The following is a 14,467-nucleotide window of genomic DNA, read 5'->3' as shown; positions in this document are numbered from 1 at the left end:
GGCGGCGGACGAGACGAGTGACGTTGTCTCTTCTTTCCTTCCCTGCTGAGGGAAGCGTGCCAGTTGATATTCTCTATATGAGATATACGAGAACAAGTACAATGCATGGATGGATCTCTTGTGGAAAAAAAAAAATAAAATATGGAATAATGGTACGTGTGATACGTATTTTTTTACATATATATATATCTTTTGTGAGTTTATAGTATATGGACTATCGATTTTGATAAAATTAAATTAATTAAGAGGTAAAGTTTAAAAATTATTTTATTATTATGGTACACATTGGTATAAATTGATCGATTTATTTTATATTTCAAGTTTTTATTTTTAAGAAAATTGAATTGTTTGTATATTCCTCGACTTCGACAAGAAAATTTTACTTCTCGATCGATAATCCATTCATATTCCATATATATCCATTCATAAACAGGAATTAATTTCACTCCTTCCTTTTTAGAATTTTCAGAAACAGTAAAATCCATTATTTCATATTTTCGATTTATTTTTTTCGTAAAAAATCCATTCACGAAATCGAAGGATTTTGTACGTGAAATGGAAAAAAAAAATTTGGAGACGAATCAGAAAGAAAGAATAAAAGACTAAGTACGAAGATTAGAGAAGAAGAAAAAGAACATTGTTTGAAAGGAATTGATGGAGCAAGGAAACGGAGATAAGGGAGGCAGGAAACGGGCTTGTGAAGGGATGATTTCACGGATTTACAACCGAGCAAGATTGTGTGGCGCGTTTAATACCACCTTTGTCAAGCATTGAGATTAAGGTGTCTCGTGACTGAGATATCCTAACCAGTCGTTGTCACAACATAACGAAGGATCGTGATGCGCCCTTGTTATCCGGGAAAACCCCTTTGGGAAAGGGGTGAATATCAGTCGCTTTATCAGCATGTTTAGTCTGACTGGTGTCAAATTTATGGTAAATTTAATGTGTGGTTAAAAGATACGTATTATTATGCTTGATCCTATGATGGAATATAATTTTAACGACTAGTTATTTGTAATCCATATAATCCTAAATCATCTTTCCTTACTGATACTACGATAAAATGGAAATTCATTAATTCACAATTTCAGATGATGATCGAATCATTATCATATATTAATCGATTGCTGTTGAGAACAAAAGTTATAAAATTCTTACAATGTATAAATTATAAAAAAAAAAAATCTCACAATAAATTAAGAATTAACTAACTAAAGCATCTACAATCGTACGTATCTTCGTATAGATATATAGACAGCAATATCATCGCTTACTATCTAATAACCACAACACAGAGTATCAATTTATCATCGTCATCGATCTTGTTTGTTTCTCTGATAATATAACGTAAACTCGAAAGATGAGAACAATTCAATTTCTCTCGCATACCAGACGCGTTCTCTCTATCGAGGGAAAAATGAATGACTCCCTTCCTCGCTCAATATTTCACTCGACAACGTTTATCGGCATTCGAGGCACGATCGTAAGCGCTTGTCATTAGAGTAAGTAAATGCCGATATAATAATTTGTTTCGTGTCTTCAACGTCCCTCGAGAAATCATCCGCTATCACGAAACGCCTCTCTCCTTTTTCTTCCCCGAGTTTTTATCCGCTCGAATCGGAACAGTTGGTTGTCTGTTGGTTTTTTACTTAGTACCAGGCAAAGATTTATGAGGGATATCTCTTTTTCGTTCGTTTTTTTTTTCCTCCCCTTTCTTCTTTTCTTTTTTTTTTTTTTTTTCAGAAAAAGAGTAAGGGGAGACGTTTTTGTAATGTTAAAAATTTGGAAATTCATTGGAACAAACTTTAACTTAGGAAATATCTTAGCTTTATATAAAATTTCAAAAACGTGAATCTCGAACAATTTTAAAATTAAATGATTCTTGCAAAATGATTTATGTTGTTATCGTCATATTCAGGATCAGATATTCAGGATCTCTTGAATCCCAAATGTAGAACTTTGAAAACAGGATTGAGGACAGATGTTACTCGTATTGAATTCGAAATGACAAAATCTTGGTTCATTTAACTTTCTCCTTTCGTCCAGGATTATTTCACTCTCGTGAACTTGGATCATTTATAACATCGATTCGAGTTATCTTAAATCCTCGTAGACTTGATGGAAAGAAATGATTAATTATTCCATCCTTTAGTCTTCTTTAGAATACAATAAAATTGTATTGAACATACAAATTATAAAATTTAATAGAATCAAATAATCATTGGTTATCTCCACTATTAATTTTTCGTTCAAATAAAGAAATCGAATAAGTGAATATAATTATTACATTATAGCTTATTTTTCGAATTATTTATAGTCTACTGTGTTTATTTTTATTATTCAAAATAAAACTATCCATTGGCTGCAAATCGAGACAGAGAAAAGAAAGGTCTCATTTCGATAAAATTATCGATAATAAGAGTGAACTATGAATCAAGCTCCATAATTCAAAGAATAAATACATACAAAAATGATTTATATTTTCAGATACAATTGTAAATAATAAATGAAGTATTTTGTTCAATGAAAAAAAAAAGGAGGAAAAGAAAAATTACCAACCTATTAGTAAAGAAACTATCATAATTAAATTATTGGAAGAAATACTCTACTGCTTTCACAGTCGTTAATACTTGGACAGGTTGACAATGCATCTTTCTTAACGATGGACAAACAAACAGCTTCCATCTCCTTCCGAAAACGAAACTCAATGCTTATTTATATAATTAAATTCGACGAACAGGGTTTGTTACGACGACAATTAAATTCCGTTTCTTGCCGAGGGATTAGTCAACCTGTCTACGGATTTGTCCACGTTAATTAACGAGTCTGTGCCAGGAAAATCTGGCCTGCTCGCGTGGGAAATCTATTCGTTCTATTTGTCTCGACAAATCACTCGTACCATTTGATTCGAGCGATGAAATGCTAAATCATAGTTATTGCGAAGTAATTTTAGAATGATAAAGATGCAACACATGCTGAAAATTATCGAATAAAAGGATATTAATAGGTAATTCAATGTGAAGTTTGATAGAGTTCGCGAATTCGTCATAGTAAAATTATATATTTTATTGTTGAATTTTATTGTTGTCGTCTCAAAAAATTGTATATTGTACGAAACAATTTTTGGAAAATTTATCCATTTTCGACTATTCATGGCAATAATGACAAAAAAAAAAATATTTGTCGTACAAATAAAAAAATACACAAATAAAAAAATTTACTCCTGCTATATTCGTAATAATTTTATCATTCACATCTTGAAACCGAATAATTAATTTACATTTATTTATAATCAATAATTCGTCATTCGTTGCTTTCGATTAAAATAAAAAAAAATAGTAAAATATATAATTGTAATAAATGTCCCGAAAAAGAAAAGAATTATCGTTGACGATCGTCGATATTACGATATTATGCGTCGGTTAATAAATCGGTCCACGGAGATGAATAATTAAAAGTTTCGAAATGATCGAGGGAATTCGTTGACCGAATTCGTGAAAGTTGGCCGATTGAGTTTCGATCGACCCAAGAGAATGATCGAAAACGTTGGCCCATGAAACAGAGAGTCCCGGTGAGTCCAAGTTCCGAGTGGAAACTTGAGAGGGAACGAACTCGAACCTCGGGGAAGACCCGCAAGTCGAGATGATACCTTGATTACTTAGGCGGTGGCAAGTATTGATTTCATCGGTCGACGCGATTCACGGGTTTCCGTCCCATTAAACGGCCAGCCTAATAATATCTAAGAAGAAACTATTTCGGAGTATGCTATGATTATTCTTGAACCGAGCCAAGTCACCTAGGATGTACATATTTCTTCTTTATTATTGAAACTGGGAAAGTTAAATCGAGATACGGTATAGATACGGTATAGATATGGTACGCAGTTATTTCTGCAATTGGGTTATTTGAATAAAAATAGGAATTTTAAGGAAATTGGATTTAATGATATAAAAATAATTCTTTTTTATATGGACATACAGGTCCATTTTTTATAATTCGATATTGGCACGTGTCTATTCTTGCAATTGGGTTATTTGAATATCGAAAATTTATTGGGAATAAAAATAGGGAATTTGAAAGTGTAAAATCAATAATCCTTGATGTAAAGTCAAATTTACTTTATTGTGAAAATTATTTATTACATATTACATCGGGATATTATCACATTGATAATAAAAATAGATTTACATTAATTTAACAATCTTTTTTGAAAATCTGATTATAATATCTCGTAGACAAACGAAATAATATAAATATAAATTTATATTGATTCACGTAATTCTTTTATTTTTAATTCAATTGATATTTACAATTTAAAAATGTTCTAAAAATTCTTCGCATAAAACTTTCACACTCGTTTTCAATCAATACTTTTTTCCATTACTTAATTATTCAATTTTATTTAAAATTAATTACCATTATAATCGAAATGACACGTGATTTCGTTAATTTCAGGACTGGTGAAGCTGCGAGAACTGGTCAGGTCGCCGAAGTCTCAGGAGATGGAGGTTAACCTGAGGCAGGCAGATCCAGATTCCTACAGGCAGGTTCTATCCGAGATGAAAAGCAAGGAAATACGGAATCTCATCGTGGATACGAGGCCAGAGCATATGCATCATTTTCTACGAATGGTAAATACATATTCGTGTATCGATTTCCCGTTTGGCTTCGATAATCCCAACTCGTCTCCCATGTAAATATCTGCCAGATATTCCCAACTTTCTCTGTGTTTGCTTTCATCCAATATATAGATCGTGAAACAGATCGTTCCTTTTATTTCTCCTCTTAAATCTTGTAACGCAACTATCATTCCCTTATCTCTCTCTCTTTCTCTCTCGACGTTTTAAATGCAGTAGAGCTCTATTAATGTAGATCTGTTGGGAGACAAACACGTTCAGATAACCACTTAATTCCTCCATCTATGATTTTTCGATTCCAATTAATAGGAATTCACAGGTTGATGTAACAAGAGTTTCTGTAAAATTCATAATAATTTAAACAAATTTAAAAATTATTTTGCAAGTATAATTATTGAATAGTATTTAATGAATTAATTTTTTAATTTATTTCGTTCGTATTGTTCGAAATGTCCGAGTTTACTTAGAGTTTAAATGCTATGTAAAATTTCGCTGAAGTTAAAATTTCACTATCTCCTTTTACTTACTTTATCATGGAGGAAATATTTATTAGAGACCGCGTTTGTCGACAAATTGATGTAAATTTCGATGACTTCAGCCATTAATTCTTAATTGATATGGAGAGACTCTGCAAGATGTATTTGTCATAACTAATATTTACAGAAATTTATATTTTTATTACCACAATTATAAAAATGGAATTTAACAAAGGATCGATTCATCTTCTATATATCATAACGAGTATATTACTTTGTATTTTATTTATTGCAAATTTTTTTGCATTTAAAATTTTCACAAAAATATATAAATATATTTTTATCAAATGGATCTCGAAATTTCCACTATCTTATTTTTTATTTATTTTTTTTTTTTTTAGTACTCCGTTGTCAACGTGACATCAGATTTTTTGTAGTTCGATTTTTTGAAGTTTCGCAGATCGCGTGTCAGTGCGATTGACAGACTCGGTATCTATATTACTATCTAAAATCTCGTATTAGTAACTCGATATTTTAAAGAATATATTTTATCAATCAATATTTTTAATAATTTCGCTCTAGAAAATATTGATTCTTCGTTCATAACGTTTGGAAAAATTGAATATGCATCATGGAAAAAAAAAAGAAATCGAACCAATCAAGAGAAAGACATTCTCTCCTCTTCGAGTGAAAATAATCTCTCCAAATGTCTGCCTGCTTTCAGATATTGCAGCTGCAAATGAACGACTACAAGTACCACTATCTCTTCACAACTTTCGTAAGTACACTCGGCCCGAGGAAGTGGATCCACGCGTCTCGAAAACGCGATCCATCTCTGTGTTCCAGGATATCGAGACCTTCGACCTCGAGGACTTCAAGTACAATTTCGTCAATATCACTGCCTTCCGTCTGGTCGACGCGGAGGACGTCGGTGTGCGGGGTATCCTGAGGGACATGGAGCGATATCAACCGTCCGGGAATACGATTCTCAACAAATCGAGAGTTATACAGGTGGGTAAAAAATTTCCGTGTCATCGAGAATCTCTTCTTCCCTGCAGAGAGACGTGAAGAGGTCCTCGCGTGATGTTTGCGCGATCTGTTATTGCACTCCTTCCGATATATTCGCGCGCCATCGATTTTTATCCGAATATAGGTTGCGCCTGTTTGCAAAAAGGTTAGATAGTCAATAGTCACGATTGTTCACGGACTGTTGGATGACTTTTGGAGAAATTGTTGCAAGAAGTATAAGAGCGATGAATAAATAATAGATGGAGTATAAATTCGTCCATATTTTTATAAAAATTACAGAGGTTACATTTTTTATAAGACTGATGCCGTATTTTAAATTAAATCAACGAGTTATCAATTATTCGTACTATGTTTAAGAAATTTTTCTTTATATATATATATATATATAAAGAACAAGTTCGATTTTAATTATTCTAATATCTTTTTTTTAATGTCTTTAATTATTCTAATGTAGAATCATTCATTTCATTCGAGGTATAATAAAGTAGTATAGAAAAATAAAAATAAAAAAGAAATAGTATTTTATTAGAGAAGAGATAAACAAGCACGCAATATTATCACCAAAACATAGCAATAATAACAAATTATATATTATTCATCATAGGATACACACATATATGTATAACCTATCAAATAGACCTTCGAGTAGCGTAGTACAACGCTATAAACAGAACTATAAACAGAAAGCCAACCGGATTAATATTACGCGTATAACATTCGTAACAGACGGACGTGCGATATAATTTTCCGCGTAGAATCGCGATTCCCGATTAAAATGAAAAATTGTCACGCGCAATTTGCAACCTGTTAACAAACAAACAAAACGGAAGAGAAATTTTTCGACGATATAAACGGGAAAAAAAGTTGTGATACTTTTATCGATCGTCAATGGTGGAAAATGTGGAACACGTGTCAACTCGTTGGAATGCAAAATAATGATAACAATGGGGGAAAGCCTGTGCCCGGTAACGCGAGTTAAATAATTGGAAGGCGAAATTCTACGAGCGAATCGGGTTCGTTAACGGTTGATGAAGAGTTATGAATATAGCCGGGATTAAACCGGCCACGTTGATCAAATTTCGCGGAATTTAGGGGACGACCCTCCTGTTTACGACACGCGTGCCCTGCCGTTTCCTACTTTTTCTCGATTTGCATTCAGATTAGCGTGGTTGAACGTCGCCTCGTGTAAAAATGATTTCGAGATGCTCCTGCGAAATTTTGCCCGAATTTTTTTTGAACGTCGAGAGAAACAGGTAAATGGACAATGTGAAATTTTAATATTTGTTAAAATTAATAACTAATAATTTCGAAATTTTGTTTCAGAAGGTTTGAATCGCGAGGATCTTGTAAGAGATATATCTATTTTTGAGTTACTACAAATATATTTTAATCTATTTTTGATATAATAAAATAAATCGATAAATTGTACTTTGTTACTTGAAAAGAAGTCGAAATTTTATAATATTTTCGTAAATCAAATTGTAAATCAAATTCATCGATTTAATGATTATTAATTATTGAAATGAAAACAAATAATCTTGCTAACTGCAAGATCCATATCGTTCTCATTATCGATTACTTGGATAATCGATGCAACGAAATGTACGAAGATCTTCGATTAATAAGAAACAGAAAAAATGCCATCAATTACGAAGAGTTCTTCGACTTTTTGGAAAAAATTTCGTGATTATCAAAAACGCCCAGCGCGAAATTCCTCGTTTTAATAAAGCAAAGAAGAAAATGGAAACGAGTGTTAGATCTTGCCAGGATATATACAGGAAGAAGGAGGGGGGAAGGGGCAGTTGCTTTGCATTCTTTTATTATTCCATCCGACACGTTTCGTCAAGATAACTAAATTTCTCGAGTGGAAATACGTATCCTTTTCTTCGTTTTTCGTGTTCCCTCGGTTGGAACGTCTCGTTTCTCCTTTTTCCTCTCTGTTTCTTCATACAAACGAAATCCGTGGAGAAGATGATATAAATAAGTTTTTAACTGTGGAATAATTTCGTGACAATCTAGTTATATGATCCTGTTTTATAATATTAAATATGATATTCAATTACAAAACGCAGATGATGATTGATTTTCTATACAATTTTTTCGTGAAATTAAATAAAGAAATAGGTATCAAATAAATATGAAATGAAAAACAAGAAATAATGTAAATAAGGGGAAAAAAATTTTATAATTATTATAGAATATGAAAAGTTAGACAAAGTCTAATTTGTCTTATAAAAGCTGGTGACTTTATTTATAATGTTGGAGGTGTTTCAATATTTCCAGGGTTTCCTTAGAAGGTTTCTTTTCTGGGAATGAAAACCTTGGATCGGATTAGTCAAGTCTCTTCTCATAATCTATGCATTTCTTTGAATTAATATAGTATAATAAAATTATGCGAAAAATGAAAAGATTGGAATATGATAAAACATCTCACAATTTAGATACAAGTGTTGAATATATATAAATACAATAAGTATAATAATTAATTTTTAATTAATTAACAGGAAATTGTTTGTAAAATAATTTAACGATAAACATCGTTGAAAGAAATAAGGAATATTTTCAGAAGAATATTTTTCACAAAAGAAACCGTATTTCTCACCGAGTCGAGAAACTTAATTCTTATAAAATCGACGCTTGCATAAAGTGCACTCGAATGGCTCGTTTGAATCGACAATTGCATTCCAAAGAAATGTGTCGAGTGGAAGAGAAGTAGAAAAATAAAGAATGAGGAGAATAAGAATTGTATTAATACTGAAAAAAAGCAACGTCAATAATTTCAACAAAAAAAAAAAAGAAAATTAATATCATGATGGCCAACAACATCGAAACAAAGTTATAGCGGAAGCTAATAAACTAAGAAACATGTTGTTTCCGGTTTGACTCTTAATTTAAAGGAAGAATTGGGGGAACGAAGATTTAAGTAGAAAGATGAGAAAACATTGTGGGATAAATCGCGAGGAGATTTATGATTCTCTTTAATGATTGTGTAAGGGAAAAATTTTTTAATTATGCACGTTGCAATGGTTCAACTTGCGGCATGGAAAAAACTGTTGAATAATGGAAAAATTTTATTTGAATTTAAACTAAAAAGTAACTAGTTGAAATAATTTAATTCGAATCGTTAGTTTGAATAGTGTTGTTTTAAAATATAGAAAATATGTTATGTAAAATATTGATTCGTTTGAATTCAATTAATGATTTATTTAATCATTTTTTTTTTTATTTTAAATTTAATAAAAGAAATAGTTAGAATAGAAATGAATAGAATAGAATAGGTTTTTTTTTTTATTTAAATGACATTGTTTGAAAGCATATTTTAATAAATCAATTGAAATATTTTTTATACAATTATTTCAAACAATTATAAAATTATATTCTATTGTGTAAATTAATATTTCAAGTGACATCATTTTAAACGTGTCAAATAAAATTTTATATACGACGATATCGATATTAATTTGCTCATGTTTAATTCATTCGAGAGCATATTTTCAAATTTTCACATATTCATTTTTTCCAAACGAAATGATTTCGAAATATTATATTAATTAAATTCTTATTCGTCGATTAAATTTTTCGAATATATTTATACTAGGAAAACTGCACACTTTTTTTAATAAAGATTACATGTATAAATTTTCGAATAAAAATTTTGATTTTACATAAAGTGTAAAAAAAAAAGAAAATACAAACTTGCCAATAGACAATAAAAACCAAAAAATCCTATATCGTATCGCGATCGTTCCAAATTGAAATATCTCCGTTTGCATTTTAAAAAAAATTTCCGTCCTATTTTTTCTTTGTTAGTAGAAAAGATGAACATTGATCGATCGAAACGAAACGTCACGATTTTTCAATCGTTCGGAAAATATGAAATTAAATTCTCCGATGTCCCATATGCTTCTTCAATTTTCGATTATATATACGTAGCATACAATTTTTTCGTATTCAATAAAGATGCTTTTGTATAGTATGAAGAATAATGGAAAAAAAATATTTACTCGCTACACCAGCGATTCTCTCAATATTTTCATTTTAAATGCGTAAATGCAAATTCAAAAATTCCAATACGTAACTCGTATATATTGGAATTTCAAATATAAAAGATTCACATTTTGATGATCATTCCTCGAAAATTTTTTGCATAATTGAAAAAAGGAATGGTATCAGTATCTTCATTGATTTTCGAAATATAATTTATAACGCTTCGTTTAATTATTCAAAATTGAAGAATGCACAAAAAAAATTCTACAATTGTAGAATTTTAAAGAGAAAAAAATGAAAAATTCGTTTTTGCAACAAACAGAAAATTATAATAGATAATATGAAAAGAGGTAAAGAAACAGATCGGCTATTATTAACTTTACTCAATTAGTGAAATGAGCGCATTGGTCGGCCGTCACGTGATTAATCTTATATGGCTTCTTTTCGCTTTCCAGCGAGATTATCCTCGTACAAAGACATCGATTGAAGAAAGAAATCGTACCTCAAGGTTGGTCCTTGTGCCTGTTTCGATGATCAATTCGCAATTTTAATCAGGAAAAATAATAATTTTCGTCGAAATCATTTCTGTTTAATTGTAAAGAGAAGATGATTCGTTCATCGACTTCTGGTTTAGAGAGCTTCTTGTCGCGAGTTAAATAGCTATTCCTCTTTCCATTGTTTCGTGAAAAGAACGAATCTCTTTCTAGTTTGCTCCTTACTAATTATTCTTCTCGAAGAATCGATATTTCAAGATTTTTCAAGATTCTACGTTAATCTTCTTTTCTTCATGAAATATCTAATTTTAAGAATCTATACATCTAAAAATATTGGCTCGAAAATTGCTATAAATCTTTTCGAGTCACAATCATTTCTATCTTTCTATCAATTAGATAAATGGAACAAGACAAATCGATTAATATAATAATAAGTACAAATAAGCCAATTAGACGAATTAGAAATTTTAAAAACAATCGTTTCAAATTGGAGATAAAACAGTCACGATCAAGCAAAACGTAATATAAGTCACAAATCAGACGAGTAAATTAGGATAATGATCATGATCGAATAAAATAGAACAATCATTGTCGGCCGAGTCATTGATAAATGGTCAGATAGATAGAAAAAGATATTTGCCGAGCATGAACTAGAGCAAGCCATACTCAAACAAAGGGAATAGCTCTGTCATGGTGCACTATCGATCAATGTATGTAATAAGGACATTGTTGGGCGAACTTGTTGTTGCAGAGGAACCCAACTAATCTATCGATCTTGTAGCAAGTTCGCAGAAACAATTCTTTCACACGTAAGTTGTCCCAGATGTCTCTTCATCCGAGCAGTCGCTCTGCGATCTCTCCTATTTTCAAGCGGGATTGTCAGGCCGAAATTACCTAGGACAGTTTTCATTTCGACCCTTCCCAACGGTATAATACCACAAACTGCGAAATCCATTGCCTCCTTGCTGGAATTGTTCCTATCCTTCCTCGATACGATTCATCCCTCTCCCCTCCCTTTCCTCCCCATCCACTCTTTCACTTCTCACGACTTCCTTTTTATTTCTCATCGTTAACCAGCACCAGTTAACAGGTGCAAAAAAGTCTGATCACAATCAAGTCGTGGCGTTGGAGCGAAAGAAGGTCTTTTTAAGGGGAAGATGCATCAATCATTTCGTGCCAAAGGCTCGAGGGACAAGGCTCGTTCACCTGTTAGACCGATCTATCTCTGAGAAACGTACAGTGCACAGGTGAGACTCGTGTGGAAAAATAAACTCGTGTACTATGTGTCTGTGTCTGTGAGTACTCTCTTTCTCTCTTTTTTATCTGGAGTAAGCTTGTTATATGGTGGACGGTGCTTGCATACTGATTCGTTCCTTTTATATAGAGTATCGGTCTCGTTGTAATCAAAGTGTAACCAATTGGAAGTATCCAACGAACGAATTGAATCTCAACTAGCTTTCTAAACTTTATTTTATAAAAAAAAACTTATTCTGCGAATTTATTCCAATATTTATTCCCCCTAATAGAAGAACGTTTATCGTTTTAAATTATGCTAGATTCTTCTTCGTTTATTCGAATAATTTAAATGAAATTTTGCTTTATATTAAAATTCTAGTAAAGTGGGGACATATCGTTGCAAAGAGATATTTTTTCAAGAATTTTCTTTTTTTTTTTTTTTTTCACCTGTCATATTCCAGCAGGATAGTGAATCACCTAAACCGTCCCTCGAAAAAGGGATAACCTTTGCTCTCGCACCATAAATCAGACTATCTCGTGCTCGAAGGGTTTTATTATTTTATCCTTGGTCCAGTGGCCTCTGGGACAGCGTTGCAACGATGCACGTTGGCATGGACTTGTTTCCTTTTCCAATCCAACCGTTATGTTTTATTGTGTAGAAGCGAGGGAAAAAAAATAAAGGAAGCAATCTTTGCCCGAGTTCTTAAAAATAACGAAAAAAAGATAAGCATAAAGAAGCAGAGGAACCAAAGTTCAAGCAGAATTTTTAAAAAGAAAGGTATTACAAATGAGAAACGAAGATTGAGAGAACAATTTCGAAAAATTATTATTACAATTTTATCGTTTATTACCAGCAAATTTTTCGTTTGAATTATCATTTAAAAAAATTTCCAGTTCTTTCGTAAATTTCACTACGTAATTCTTCTATCCTTCTACCTATTTTTTTTATTTTTTATTCGATTCCACATTCTTTCTTGTTTGCATTTATCACACGACTGCGTTTCAATTAAACCGAATCATTGATTAATGCACGACAATGCAGCGGAAATAATTTCTTTAATTGGGATCCGATTATTTGTTCCGTGCAAATATTTGCCCGTTCTATTTTTTTTTTTTTTTTTTTTCCTCCACCACTCTCCCAATATAAAAGCATTAATAGAATAGAATTCCACGTAAGTTTTCCAGATGTGAAGGAGAGCACTCTTAAATTTCGCTTGACAATTACTCGAGATTCACTTTAAATGCTAATGAACAAGCTGATCCACATCCTTGAAAACATATTGCCTCGCGTCTCGACTGAGAAAAATGACACGAACCTGCGAATTAATTTTCAACGACCATTATTCCGGTATAAAGAAGATTAAGACTTCCTTCCGGAAGTTCTCCGCATCGTAATTTCCATGCTCGCGAGAAACTCGCGAAATTTCAAACGCTCGTTAACTAACTGACAATCTGTCTAATTCCGGCACAGCTAAATCGAGGGTGACGTTGCGCCGCAAACATTTAACGCGATAAATGCGGGATTCTTAATTCGAATGAATTAACTATGAGAGGAGAGAAATGAAGGGTGAAAATGATCGAGAGGGATGAATTTGTTGTTTGTAGATGCGAAAGTAGATGCGATTTTTATTTGTTGGTAAAAAAGATTAAATAGATTTTTTTATATTTTTTTTAAATGAAAGTTTAAGAGATACATTATTTTTATGTTTGCTATTTTAATTTCTATGAAAATATAAATATGTTTCTCTCTCTCTCTCTCTTTTTTTTTTAGGAATAATTTGATTTATATAGTTGAAATTCGTGATTCATATATATATATATATATATATATATAAAGAAATAATTTATTTCATAAATTTTAGATTATGGAATTTATTTGGGAACATCTTTATTTAAAATAAAAATATTTTTTGTTTTATTTGAAGAAATTATTTGATCTAATCTTATTGATATATTTTAAATGTATCTGTGAATGAAGCAACAAATGTTATACAAATATTATACAAATTATTTCTATGTAATTTCTAATCCATGGCCATTAGAATGGAACATATTTCGTTGTTATATAAACTACCTTCGACAAGGGTGAAACCAGAATGGGAATCAGAGAATTCACGTAGTTTCCAACGGAATTTGAACATGAGCTACAAGATTAACGCAACTACAGCTAGTTTACATTAATTAAGCGCAATAACTACAATTTATGCACTATGCAAAGATAAATACGTCAAATTTATTGAAATTTCGAATAGAATCACTTTCTAATAAATTCGATATAATTACCTTAATGAACGTAATTCTTAACCATCACGAATTTAAAACTAGAGAGAAAATGAACTAAGAGAGCAAATTAAAATCGTCCAGTTCAAAAAATTGCAAATGAGAAAAACTTAACAATATCGAATCTTTGAAAATATCGATCTTATTTCTATTGAGAGTATTACTTGAATTAATTAAACTGGCTGGATTAATAACAGGTTTCTCCACGATTGATTAATTATTTCAAATGTCCTTTTCTCTCGTTCGAAACGATAGTTTAATTTAAAAAAATAATGATTTAATTTTTCAGATTATTTCATTCAATAATAAAATAATCAATCATAAAATA

The 14,467-nt window shown here is 31.3% G+C and overlaps 1 protein-coding gene across 4 annotated transcripts in view; it reads left to right on the top strand.

The window, feature by feature from the left end:
• The window catches only part of LOC122719525 (glutamate receptor ionotropic, kainate 2), a 103,201-nt gene that overhangs the window by 59,193 nt on the left and 29,541 nt on the right, over nucleotides 1-14,467 (top strand). For all 4 annotated transcript variants that reach the window (XM_043945430.1, XM_043945428.1, XM_043945427.1 and 1 more), the window contains exons 5-7: nucleotides 4,456-4,631; nucleotides 5,838-5,891; nucleotides 5,960-6,124. In XM_043945430.1, the coding sequence (XP_043801365.1) occupies nucleotides 4,456-4,631; nucleotides 5,838-5,891; nucleotides 5,960-6,124 (395 nt within the window). The remainder of the gene's footprint in view (nucleotides 1-4,455; nucleotides 4,632-5,837; nucleotides 5,892-5,959; nucleotides 6,125-14,467) is intronic.

The sequence above is a fragment of the Apis laboriosa genome, unplaced genomic scaffold, assembly GCF_014066325.1.
Source record: "Apis laboriosa isolate Shangri-la unplaced genomic scaffold, ASM1406632v1 scaffold812_cov158, whole genome shotgun sequence".
Lineage (NCBI taxonomy): Eukaryota > Metazoa > Arthropoda > Insecta > Hymenoptera > Apidae > Apis > Apis laboriosa.
The sequence above is the reverse complement of the archived record's forward strand: the minus strand, read 5'-3'. Positions and strand labels throughout refer to the sequence as shown.